The 13,218-nt window shown below is 39.4% G+C and overlaps 1 protein-coding gene and 1 long non-coding RNA gene across 3 annotated transcripts in view; one reads left to right on the top strand and one right to left on the bottom strand.

The window, feature by feature from the left end:
- Positions 1–13,218, bottom strand: part of LOC142087188 (uncharacterized) — a 116,899-nt gene that overhangs the window by 58,076 nt on the left and 45,605 nt on the right. The gene's annotated exons all lie outside the window — the stretch shown is intronic.
- The window catches only part of MMP2 (matrix metallopeptidase 2), a 35,540-nt gene that overhangs the window by 19,754 nt on the left and 2,568 nt on the right, over positions 1–13,218 (top strand). Inside the window, exons 8-11 of the mRNA XM_075161108.1 lie at positions 140–295; positions 2,070–2,223; positions 8,026–8,162; positions 9,940–10,099. Of these exons, the coding sequence (XP_075017209.1) occupies positions 140–295; positions 2,070–2,223; positions 8,026–8,162; positions 9,940–10,099 (607 nt within the window). The remainder of the gene's footprint in view (positions 1–139; positions 296–2,069; positions 2,224–8,025; positions 8,163–9,939; positions 10,100–13,218) is intronic.

Here is a 13,218-nt window from a genome sequence, read left to right as displayed (position 1 = left end):
AAATACCAATTATGATATTTATTATTGGGAGATCTTTGATGGGTAGCAAGGAAACTAAAATGGTAAGATTATGAATAACCTCTGTGGTACACTTCTATTTAGATGCAAGCAGCTAATACTATCTTGCTATGTTACTCAGGATACAGTCTCTTCTTGGTGGCTGCTCATGAATTTGGCCATGCTATGGGATTAGAGCACTCTGAGGATCCAGGAGCTCTTATGGCCCCTATCTACACCTACACCAAGAACTTTCGACTTTCTCAGGATGACATTAAAGGGATCCAGGAGCTATATGGTAAAGTCCTCCCTCGTCAGCAGAACTCCTCAGAAAAGCATGAAGCACAGGTTGAAATTTGGGACTCAGAACTTGCAGTAAATTACATACTGCACAATATCACCAATGCCAGAAACATCCTCTGTTCCTTTCTCCCCGCTTTCTTCATGTTATTACCAGGGCTCCTACTTCAATCAAATATCACAATTTAAGGACAAGAGGTCACTAAATTTACTGAAATCCCAAAACTCCCCATAACCAAACCTTTAGATGAAAATTTCTAATGCCTTTACTGGGACAATGAAATGCCGTGCTTTTCTCTAGCTTGAAATACCTGATGTGGGTGGTTCTGGGTGTTATTGTGTACAACACTGAGCTTCTCAGATTGCAACTCCCTGTAAGAGGGGAAGGACGTTGTTTCCTGTCCCAGCTCGGAAACAGTTCACGTTGCCTTCCCACAACACTTCAAGCTGTACCGTCACAATAACATTTACAGATAGTGTGTAGGATCTGATACTTCGATAATGTATCAATAATGTATTCAAGTAAATGTATTTGGCAAGCTCCTGGAGAAAAAGTGGATTTAAGTATTTTTATGTTGGTACATCTTTAAAATTTATTATTTTCTCCACAGATACTCTTAGTAAAATGCATAAGTATTATTATGATTAAAGTTACTTCCATGTATAAATTTTCTACCTTGTAGAGACACAAGTATACTACAGTCAATTAAGGAGCTGAAGAAAAATCTATACCATTTCTCTTTCTGTGCTTTTCACTCTTCTACTCAGATATCTTCCTTATTGTAAGGGACTATATTCAACAGTATTCAACACCTCAGCAATGATAATAGGAATACACCAAAATGATTGCCACATGAGACACCTTTTTATCAAAAATCTGATTTGAATCTTCATTTTTTTCTTGTTCTTAGCTGCTTTAATTAAGACTGGGAATTGAGACATGGGCAAGGTTAAGTGAATTTTCTAAGCTCGCATGGCGTATCTTTGATAGAGTTCAGAATTTAACCCAGTTCTCTCAAGGCACACTTCAAAACCTGAGACAAAACTATCTTTCTTGCCTCTTTATGACTGATATAACCCTTTACAAACTGCTTTCTGTATAAAACAAGTATTCAGAAAAACTTTTCTTTTCTTCCATTATTATTATTATCTCAAATCAGCTATACTCCACTTTGTTTCATACAGTAAATCAACCTGATGTCTAAGAAAAAAGGCAATAAGGCAATAATAAGGCTATACAGCAGCAGCCAAATAATAAAACAAAATAAAATAAACCAGATGGCAAAGTGCATGTTCTGAAGAGCACATTTTGATTATTGATGAGGGCAGAAAGATCATACAAATGGCTGAAAATGCATCTTTGTAACTTGCAAAACATTGGCACTTCTAGAAAGAAGAGAAATCCACTTTGACGTCTCTCTCAGCGGAGTTGCACGTAATTCTGAATAGAAGCACTTTGAAATGCATTTCTCTTCTTTTTAGAAGCCAGTAAAATAAAAGTTGTAATGTTAACATTACAGTATAGTCACTTCTGAATATCTTTCAAGTTAAATAGGCAGCTCAACATGGATAGACACTCAGACGGGCACAGTGTCCTGAATGAGGCCACACAGCAGATTAAGGCAGGACTGGAAGCTAAGGCCTTCCCAGCTGTACTCAACCACCCTTCCGCTGAAAAGATTTTTCTAGAAATTATGGTAGTTCATGCTCTCTATGTAACCTATGCAGCACTGTATTTCAGTGTACCAGAATATCTCTGTTCACCATTACAGAAGTATCGACTGATGTCGAACCTGGACCAGGGCCAGGACCGGGGCCAGGCCCACGCCCAACCCTTGGACCTGTCACTCCGGAGCTCTGCAAGCACGACATTGTATTTGATGGAGTCGCACAAATTAGAGGAGAAACGTTTTTCTTCAAAGATAGGTAAGTGAGATAAATTGCTTACCAATGCGGCCTCAAGTAGAGGAATCTGTCAGACCTATTCATCCAAATCTAGAAATTTATTATCAGGCACTATCTTTGCCCTTTCTTTTGTGTGTTCAGAGACAGCAAAGTGTCCTAATCAACTACTAATGGAAAGAGATAGCAAATTCTGGTTTTATGGTTAATTAATATGGCCTTCTTTGCCACAAGGATACACTGCTGGCTCGTGGTCAACTTGGTTTCCACCAGGACCCCTAGGTCCTTTTTCACAAAGCTGCTTTCCAGCCCGTTGGCCCCCAGTATGTACTGGTGTTTGGGGTTGTTCCGCCCCAGATGCAGGACCTTGAACTGGCCTTTGCTGAACTGTGTGAGGTTCCTGCCATCCCATTTCTCCAGGGGTCAAGGTCCCTCTGGATGGCAGCACAACCCTGTGGTGTATCAGCCACTCCTCCCAGTTCTGGGTCGTCAGCAAACTTGCTGAGGGTGCACTCTGTCCCATCATCCAGATCGTTACTGAAGATGTTAAACAGTCTTCTACCCAGTACTGACGCCTGGGGTACACTGCGAGTTACTGGCCTCCAGCAAGACTTCATACCCCTGACCAGACCCTCTAGACCCAGGCAGTCAGCCAGTTTTCAGTCCACCTCACTGTCTGCTTACCTCACCCGTCCTTCAACAGCAACTCTATGAGAATCTTATTGGAAACAGGGTCAAAAACCTTTCTGAAGTGCTCTCCCCTCATCTACTAAGCCAGTCATTTCATCATAGAAGGTTATCAGGTTGGTCAAGCATGACTTCCCATCTGAGAATCCATGCTGACTACTCCCAACCACCTTCATGTCCAAAAGATAGTCTGTAATTAGAGATAGGTGAGATGATTATGCCATAAATTCACCTTTTCTTAGAGCTACTCTCAAACTTATTTGAGAGTCTGGAATTTTCAACTTCAGTCATTATTTTAGGCAGTCTTGTGGTGGTTTTTAATTTCTGGTTTCTGCCCTACACTGGGATTGCCAAGACGCTATGACAACGACTGGGCTGGTGGTAGTTCTAGCTAAAATCAGGACAAGGAAATGCCACAAACCTCACAAAAAAAGCCTGTTTTCATGGTATTTTCTGCCCAATTTTACAGATTGGAGAGCAAAAATTAAGCCTGGTGTCAGCCCTGATGGCTTCTGTGGAGTCACATGAGGGTTGCTCAAAAGGGTGAAGTAGCTGGGAGACACATCCAAACTTCTAAATGCTTATGCAAACCAGATATGACCCCCAAAATCTTTAGAGATTTACCCATCTGTAATGTTAATCACAAAATTAGCAATGGAAGATATGTGTTAGCCAGTCTATTGCCTGCCAAAGAAGGATTCATTCCCTATAAAATATTTCTGGATGCCTTTTGTAGCAAAACCTACAAGGATTGTAATTCAGCAATGGAAATCCCATCACTTTCAGTGGAGTAGAGCTCTGGAGGCACTATCCTTCTGATTTCGTTTCATATAGTCTGTACTCTGGGTGAAAGCTTCAAATCTGATTGCAGGAAAATTTCCAATCTCAACTTTTAAAAACACCCCTCCAAAAAAGTAGTTAATCCAAAACCAGTTCATCCAATAATCTCAAATGCCTCTTCCACCATGGAGACACTGTTTTAGCAAATCTTCAATTTTAGCATAACTTTCGTTATGATAGACTGGTCCAAAGAGGATCTGTTCCTTTCCCATGTTCATAAAGATACAAGCATGGAAATCTGTGAGCAAAGTCTTACACCTGAGTGGTTTAGTCCACATTGAGTCCAAAGTCATTAAATAACAGTATTACATGACTTATGGCTGCTGTAATAATACATCAAGGACACTGGTGATTGGGATAGGCTCCATGCGTGCAAGGCCTCCAAGGCAGAAGACACAAAAGGCATTTTTGATGCAAGAGCAGAGACATTCCTGATAAAATGAGGTGGCTGCACAGCTGCAGCTCCCACTGCTTTTGCCAGGGGCTGTATTACCCAGCTGCTCAGCAATGAAGAGCATCTCCTAAGGAGTATGGGATTTGGCAGCACCATGGTGAGAGACACTAAAGCTCCTTTTTCCCTGCCATAAATCAATGCTCAATTTTAAATCATTTATCCTCAGTTACCCTGAACATTCTCCCAAAGCCAATGAAGATCCGGGCCCACGCACATTCACTGCATGTGCCTAAATCAAACACCATCTCCTGTCATATAGAAACATATACAAGCATCTGAAGCTGATGGAAGTATTACAACTCATCTGTTCATTGCCCCTTGCCAGATGTCAGCTGAAATTTAACAGGAAGCAGGAACCAACAAACAAGGTCCCCCTCACAAAACAGCAATTCAATAGTTATTTGTATCTCCTGGTGATGTAAAGTCCAGCCATCCCCTCCCGATCTAAATTTTCAGCTAGAAGATATGAAGGATTTATTACTATGCTGCATGGTTTAACTCTACTCATCAGCTTTTCGTAACAAAAAAATCATGGTCAATTGGGTGATTTTACAGGCTATGGTATACAGTAATTCCCTCAGTGCATTTCCTTCTAGTTCCCATCTATGCGGTACCCAGAATAATGGTGCTTTGGGTTTGAAGTTTGACTTAACCTTTATGACAGGCTTTGTGTTTTAGCAATTGCAGAAATGCGATTTAAAACTTCTGATAGTAAGAACATAATGTTCCCCATTTCTGTAACAGCTGCTAGGGGCAAAAAGGATTCATTCAACATGTCTGTGGGGACACCTGTGATACCTTTTGTACTATTCCTCTTGGCCTCATCAGTGGCAGGCTAAGATTCCTTACAATCCAGTGATCCCTAATGGCAAGAAACAGCCCTTTCTTGGCCACAAAATGGTGCCACAGTACCAACAGATCAGCCTCGCAGAAAGCCAGCACTGGACCCTTCCACCACAAGCTGCACAGAGCTGGCCCCACCACCCTGGCCTAACAAGTTTGCCAAAACCGGTGCCCACTTTTGCTAGCATAGTCATCAGAAAGCTAAAATATTCACCTCAGCTCAGTGCCTTCAAAAGGAAAAACATATTCTCACAGCAGTAAAAAACCTTTCAAGTTCCACAGTATTCACAGCATACTGATCCTCTTTTGCTCGCTTGTGGGCCTTGGTTTTCAGCCAGGCCTCCACCTTGCTTCTGCTTTTGTAAACTGGTAATCACACAAGGCTTGATTCAACAAGGCACAATTTAAAATCTATTCCTAAATCAGCAAAGCGATTCAGTATTCTATATAATCCCAACAAAATAGAAGTATTTTGCATTCAGATACGGTTGGTCAAAGAACTATGCAAATACCAAAACAATCTGTTCAAACTGACTCATACTTTATCTAACATGCAGCAAAAGCAGACAATTGTTGAATTGTTTTGCTCTGGAATGGCTTTGCCTGTCAGTCTTGCAGCTTTCCAAATACCAGGCAAGCAGCATTATGACTCACTTTCAGAATTCAACAAACAAATGTCTATCGTGTGTCGTGTGACTTTTATGATTCATGAAAATGACTGTAGCATCCAACTGTCATATTACACAGGCAAAAGGAGTAAGTAGCAAAAAGGAGGTCAGATCAGATTAATTCTTTCAAAAAAGTATTCTTCCCTCCCCCCTCAAACCAAGGAAAAAAAAGGGAATTACTGGAGGTGCTGCTGACCACAGAGAACAGTTGAGCTTTTCCACTGGGCACAGAATCCTCCAAGCAACCAAAGTGCCCGAGTACAGCATTTACACAGATGTTTTTGTTCTGAAAGTGAACAAAAATTCAAACTCCTGAAGTTTAACAAAACATTAAAAAATATAAACTTATTTGGTCCCTTTACATAACTGCATGCAGTAATAATAATAATAACAACAGCAAATCTTGATTATGTTAAAATATAATGTCAAATACTTACTGTAACAAAGTATTAAATCTGTCTATAAATCTAATATTAAAATTTAACCTGAATGAGTTAAAACATTTTAACATGTTCAAAGTGAAATGAGAAAGCCAAATAATGAATTTCACCATTTCCTCAATAAGATGAGTAGAAATAAAAACACCTCTTACCCGATTCAAAAACAAAAGAAAATTCAGCTTTGATAAAGTTTCCCTTTCCACGAGAAAACCTCACCATTTTAACAAGTCCCTTGAAATGTGTGCTTTAATAAAAACCTGGTGTTCAAGTCTCCATTGGCTCCGGAAAGTTTGGAATTCATGCAGATAGTAAATTATTAGTGCTGACTCAGCCATAAATCAGGTCCAAATTTGATTAAGAATTCTGTAACTTGGATTTTTAAAGGCGCTACTTGTATGAATGCAGTGTTAGAAAAATTTGTTATATGGATTTCCATTTCGTATCATATTGGGTCTGCTTTTCTGTCTAAAAAGAGATGCATGAGACATGTTATTACCTTTTATGGCGTTTCGTATGTGTTTAAACACTGTCAAGAGCAAGAGTAATTAGCTAAATGCCTTATTCCTTGCCTCTTTTTTTAAATGAAAATTATGATAAGTTATGCTCAGAGATATTTTTGTACATGTTAAAAATACATATAGGTATGCAAATGAAAGTTAACATATTACTATCTTAATTATTAGTACCATATGTCAGGTTAAATAAATACGTATTTTTAATTAAGAGACCAAAAAACAATGCACTTGCCAGTTGTACTCTTCCTCATATCAAAAACTATACATTTTTATAATTCAGTATGCAGCAACTAAGCATACTTGCAAATGCATTTCAAAATGTGTTATTTGTCCTAGCTAGCTCTGTTCACAGTCAAACTTCTGTTGATAGAAATACAGCAATTTATTAAATTCATTTAGGACTGCTCCTCCAAGGTTTAGGCAAAACCAAAATTCAGTTTCAGATCCTGGGTTTCTCAAAGGTATAATTCTAGGTAGGAATGGGTAATGACTATTTATACTCTGCAGAAAATAAGATGCCAGTAGCACCTTGAGCTTCAGCAACATAATAATGGTATAAGCTGTTTGACCTGAGAATTTAATAGCTATAGCTTGGTGCAAGAGTGATTCCACCAGCCTGCTGATTTTTCATTTTATGATCATGGCAAAACTTTTGTTCTGTTGGGGAAAAAAGTTGTTCTTTCTATGAAGGAGGAAATAGCAGTGCCATTTTTAATACCAAAAGCCCTCAGCACAAAGCTCTGCCATTTAAAGATAATTACAGCTTTTTAAAGCTTAAATCAAATGATGATCCTACTTATACATAAAATAGCCAATAAATTACCCTTTGCATTTCTGTAATGAACGTTTTTAGTGCTAGCAGTTTCTTTTACAGCCAAGCTCACTTCCAAGCAGTTTGATATACTGTTATTAAATTTGAACTTTTAGTCACTACAGTAGTAATTGCAAGAGCAATTCACAGAATACAAATCTCTGCTTTTGTCAAACGCTCATCCATCTGCTCCATACACAACAGCAGGAGAGCTCTAATAGTTTAAATGCCTTGTAAATGAGTGTATTTGTATACTCGAAGCACAAAATACATTTTGCCCTGATGCAAAAAGCAACAGGAACTCCAAAGCAATCAGCGCAAGCAATTTCACCCGCAGTCCAGCATGCAGCTTATTGTGCAACTGTTTTAGCAACATGCTTCTAAGTGAATGACTTGGCATTTCAGTCACTGTAGGAAAACAGTGACAAGTGTGCATTACTGCTAATGTGTTGTGTGTGCGCATGTGTGTATATGCACGCTTATGTGGCCTTTGCCAGAAATGATGAGAAACAGATGTGCTGGTGAATTAGTTCATTGTAAATCTCATACAATTTTCTGTTCTGCTCAGATTCATGTGGAGGACTGTAAACCCCCGAGGAAAACCCACAGGTCCTCTTCTTGTTGCTACATTCTGGCCTGATCTGCCAGAGAAAATTGATGCTGTCTACGAGGCCCCTCAGGATGAGAAGGCTGTATTTTTTTCAGGTATTGGTTTTAAGTTTTAAAATGTAGGTAGTCATTTGCATAAATTTTGCATTCGAGCTCAGTTTCCTCTGAGATGAAACTCGGCCAGGGAATGGCCGGCCTAAGAGCCAGTATAGCCAGCAGGTATGGGTGACAGATCTCAAACATCCATGCTGAGGCTTTTAGGACAAAAGCTGCATCTGAAAGACTCTGAACAACATTCAGCCTCCATTACAACAAAGGGGAGCTATAAGCACCTAGAAAGATATGTTCAACAATAAGCAAGACTAAACCAGAGTGTTTATTTAAAACAACAAACAACAACAATGGGAGCTCTGTTTCATCAGTCACTGCTCTGTTTTTCTCCTGTTTCCTCTCATTTTAAGCTACTGTCTCTGTACATGGATTAGATCTTTTTTCCCCCCCATGCCTTTCCTTGTGTCCTCCTTTTTTGCAAAGACTGTCTTCCACTTTGGTTTCCAAGTATCTGCCTTGGCGGCTCATCAGGCAGAGGATACAGGCAGCCGTGCGAGCTGCCTCCATGGGAGAGGCGGATAACAGGAAGCCCTACTCTGTCCATCGTAAGTCACACATATGGTTCAGCTGTACTGGCCAAATTAGTGGAGCTGGGAGGCTGTTTTCAACATGAAAAACTGAGCCAGCAAAAACTGGGCTGCAGTATCTACTAAAAACATGACTAAACATCTCCAATCACGTAAAAAACATATGGCCGAACATTTTCTGTACAGGAGGGAAAAAAGTAATGATAATCTATTTCACATGTCTCAAAGGCCATTTGCTTTAGTTTACATGGAGGAGGGGGAAAAAAAAAGAAAGCTTAAAAAAGTTTTATTTGAGGCAAGCCAAAATACTTTAAATATTGCATATACTATATATAATCCTATTACATAAAAACCTCTCTCCCTCTCTTTATAATTTCCAGGAAAATGTAACTAATCTGCTTTTAAAAATATAAATAAGAACTCTCAAACAAGCAAAGATTAGTTTGAAATTTACATGTAACCCAACTATCTTAAAATACTTACTACTGAGACCCACCCTTTGCTCCTGAATGGTGAAATAGTAAGTTCTCAGGAACTCAAACACTACACTTTACACTTTTCTCATATTAATACTTCACTTACTTTCTTTCCCACTAGTACAGAATCCAAGAAATGTCCTTTCATGAATTAATTTTTCCATGGCTTTCAGTGAATCCAGTGCGGGTATTTATTAAGTAAATTATAATTTCATGTAAAGAACGCAGAATACTAGTACATATTTGGAGAGACATTAGAAAATGTTGTATGGCAAAAGACAACAGAAACAGGAATTCTAGGCAAAAACTTCCTGTTAACCGCTCAATAAATTCGCTCAACAAAACAAATACAGGGTGAACATGAGTTTCTGCATTTGACTTCCTGTGCCCACGCTTGGTTTCAGACCATCTTCATCATAGAAAGAATTACCAATATTAACTATTTGTTTTAACATAACCCCAACGTACTAAGACAGTGTCTGCCTCAAAGATGAGACAACTAAGAAGGGAGGAAGCAAGAGCATGCTGAGGTGATGTCTTTTGCTGAAAGGCAAGCAAAACTTGAGAGGCAAAAGCAGGAGTTGTAATCACAGTACACCTGCACACTAATCTAGTGCTTCACAGATGATAAAATACTAGAAAGACTAGTAGTACAGTTAGTGCAATAAAAAGTGACATAACAAAGCATAAAAGAATAAATAGTCCTCTGTATCTGATTAAAAAACAGTGTTTGTTTGCTTTGTTTTCTCCCCTACTTAGGAAATGAGTACTGGGTTTATTCAGCCAGTAACTTGGATAGGGGCTATCCAAAGAAACTCACCAACCTGGGACTACCCCCTGATGTGCAACGTGTTGATGCAGCTTTTAACTGGGGCAGAAACAAGAGGACATACATTTTTGCTGGAGACAGATACTGGAAGTAAGATGCATTGATGTGGTGGTGGTATGCTGTTAGCCGAGCTGTGCCTCTAGGGCTGAATGCACACTGAGGTTCAGGAGGCAGGAACCGAACACAGGGGTTTCATCCTTTGAGAATACAAAATTCACCCTGGCGGCAGTGGTGAGCAAGGATGCTGAAGCAGGGAGTATGGCTAGGAAAGCGCTTCAATACAGCAGTAGGAAACTAGCATGTATTTGAGAAAACAGCTCGCAAGGGAAGAGGATCTCTGGGAGTCTCTGTCAGCCTGCTTACCACTAACAACCCATCCCTCAACCCCTATGTACCAGCAACTGCCCCACGTCAGTCTCAGGCTCTTAAGAGGGGCAAGCTGTCCCTACTGTCAGCTCACAACTGCTGGGAGAAAACTCTGAAAGGAATTCCCTAAAAATGGACTGGTCTCGAATCACTTGAAGCCAAAGACTGACCAGATCGCCTTTGAAATTCTTTCACTAAGCCATCAGGTTTGGAGGCGCTGGATGTAAAACAGCAGCAGAGTGACTAGCAAGGCATGCTGGGGATGACTGCAAATCCTTTCAGCAGCTGATGTACCAGTCACTAACACATTTGCTCTACTAATAGAGTTGGCACTGAGGAGATCTGAACAAACCACAAGAAGTGTATCTGTTAGTACTTTGGGAAAAATCTTAGCTTCAATTCATTTTGACAGTCTCTACAATCCTTTTCATGTTTCCAGTACATGCTCAGAGAAGTCTTTGTTGCAAAGAACACCACAAATGTGGTATTCCACAAATGCGTGTGACTGTACTTGCACTAAGGTTCCTGTTCGAAAGACTGTATGAGAAGCAAAATATGATGCAACGTAAGCAACCAAACTCAGGTGACCTGTTACCATGCTCTGTCCAGGAAAGATCTTGGACTCTTAGATTAGGAAGAAATGTCCTTAAAATATCTCAAGGCTATTACTGTGGTAGAAATAAATATCCTACATTACACCTGATGAAGAGTCTACTAATTGTATTTAATAGAATTCTGTTATCATAACTGGCAGGAAGATCTGGCACAAAAAATCATCGTAAAAAGCAGAGGCACCTCCTCAGTGCTTTGAGGAACTTGGTGAGTTACCTCTGTGCTGTCTATCAGAACGGCATGAGAACAAAACAGAGACACTAACTCCTGCTTTCACCATCAGAGGTCTCTTCAGGTCTTCAAACAGGGCTTTACTTCAGGAATGCAGACGTTACACAGCAGGCTGACTGTCATTAACTGATTTAGAGGAAAGTTAAACATCAGAAATACCCACCAGAAATCTGAAAGATTCTCCAAGCTATAAGGGTTCCTTCTGAGAGATGCTCTATATAAAATATCAAAGGAGGTCTCAGTATAATTGAGTCCATTTTATGTGAACATTAATTTCATGTTATGATCAAACTGGATGACTGTCTTTATTATATCCTAATGGCTGTGGATTCCTGTAAGTAAATAAAATACCCTTTCACAATTGCCACTTGATCATAACTTTCAATTACTTTGAGGACAGTACTCTTCTCCATTATTTAAAGAAAAAAAAAACAACTTAAAAGCTAAAGAATGTTATTCATTTTTTAATGTCTTGTAGAGACCATCTTAAACATTTGCAAGCAGTTCTAATAGAGCCATTTGCAATACTTTGGATTCCTACCAAAACCTACAGACTGTGAGTTAGCAAAGCTGCTGGTTCCCTCTGTACCAACTATTGTTTTGACTAACTGTACTCCAGGACCTTCAAGTAATTCATCACTCTAATCACAGACAGTATTTCTATCAAAGTACCTCATCAATTGCAGTCACTGCAGAATGCATAATTTATTGTTAAAGAATCAAAATAAGCTTAAGTGATTTCTGTCTGTGTAAAGAAGAAAGCAAGCAGTTGACAAATATTTCAGAAAAAATGTATCTCTAACACAGACGCTATAACCCTTAAGTATGTGACTGTTGCTTTATACAAAGAGTCTGCCACATGGAATCAAAATAGTTACATACCATAGTCCTTCCTGTGCTATTATCATACTTACTTTAAATGGATTTTTGGAAGCCTTCTGCTCTCCCTCCTTCCAACCCCAAGCTATTTTAGTGTTATTCTAACAAGACTGCGAAGCAAAGCAAAGTTTTGTGAGGAAGAGGAGTGGCTCAGATTCCTTCCACAGCTGAAGTTTTAAAGCTACCCAGCAAGGTACTAGGTTTTCTTTAAATATCCAAGGAAAAAAAATAGTAAGTAATTTAAATTAATAACTTAAATTGATTTTGACCAACCTACTGCTCATTTGTACAGCTGTAACTTTGGATATAATCCAAGTAGTTCCATTCAGCAATAAGGAAAGGTAACCCGAGATACATACAGATATGGATAAATAGAAATGAAGAACATAAATGCTTCCCTCCCTCCAGTACTAATCAAAGACGACCTCTCTGAAGTCGTGCTCCTGAAGAGGTGCTGCTAGGGTGACTGAGGCCTCACATGCATTGGAAGCCTGGTTCAAATTCTATCCCATGTCACTGCTCCTCAGGACATCTCCACTCTTCCTGCTCAGCACTGACTCTCATCTATGAATCAGAAAAATGGGGAAACCAGGCCATAGTCTTGCTCCTTCCATCTTCGCTCTAAAGGACCTTGCATCCCTTGGGACATTTATTCCCTATATATGGAAAGGGAGATCCTGGATTACTTGTTTACGTGAGTGTAAAACTGGCTTTGCACAAATCTATCTTTGCATTCTACAGTGGAAAGCACGCAGAGTAAATGGAATAACTGATCATCAGATCCACTCACTTCTGAAGGACACTGCAAACTAGATCCGACTTCCATGGAGTTAGGTGGATTTACATCAGCTGAGTTTTTCCTCTTTAAAGCATAGATTGTGAAAGCCATTGTGGTTTTGGTTCCGCCCCACCCACCCAAAGAAAAGCATATATTTTTAACTTGGCATTTATCTGTTGATCATCGCTGAGAGACTGTGTGAAAATAATAGAGGTTTTTAATGAAATGTTAGGGAAAGTAATTAGTAGTTTAATAGCAATCCATCAATTACATGGACTACAAGCATATTTCAAATAAGATTTTAAAAAGATAGCCATTTCACATTAAAATCTGCTATCTTCAG

This window comes from Calonectris borealis, chromosome 12 (genome assembly GCF_964195595.1).
Source record: "Calonectris borealis chromosome 12, bCalBor7.hap1.2, whole genome shotgun sequence".
NCBI lineage: Eukaryota > Metazoa > Chordata > Aves > Procellariiformes > Procellariidae > Calonectris > Calonectris borealis.
The sequence above is the reverse complement of the archived record's forward strand: the minus strand, read 5'-3'. Positions and strand labels throughout refer to the sequence as shown.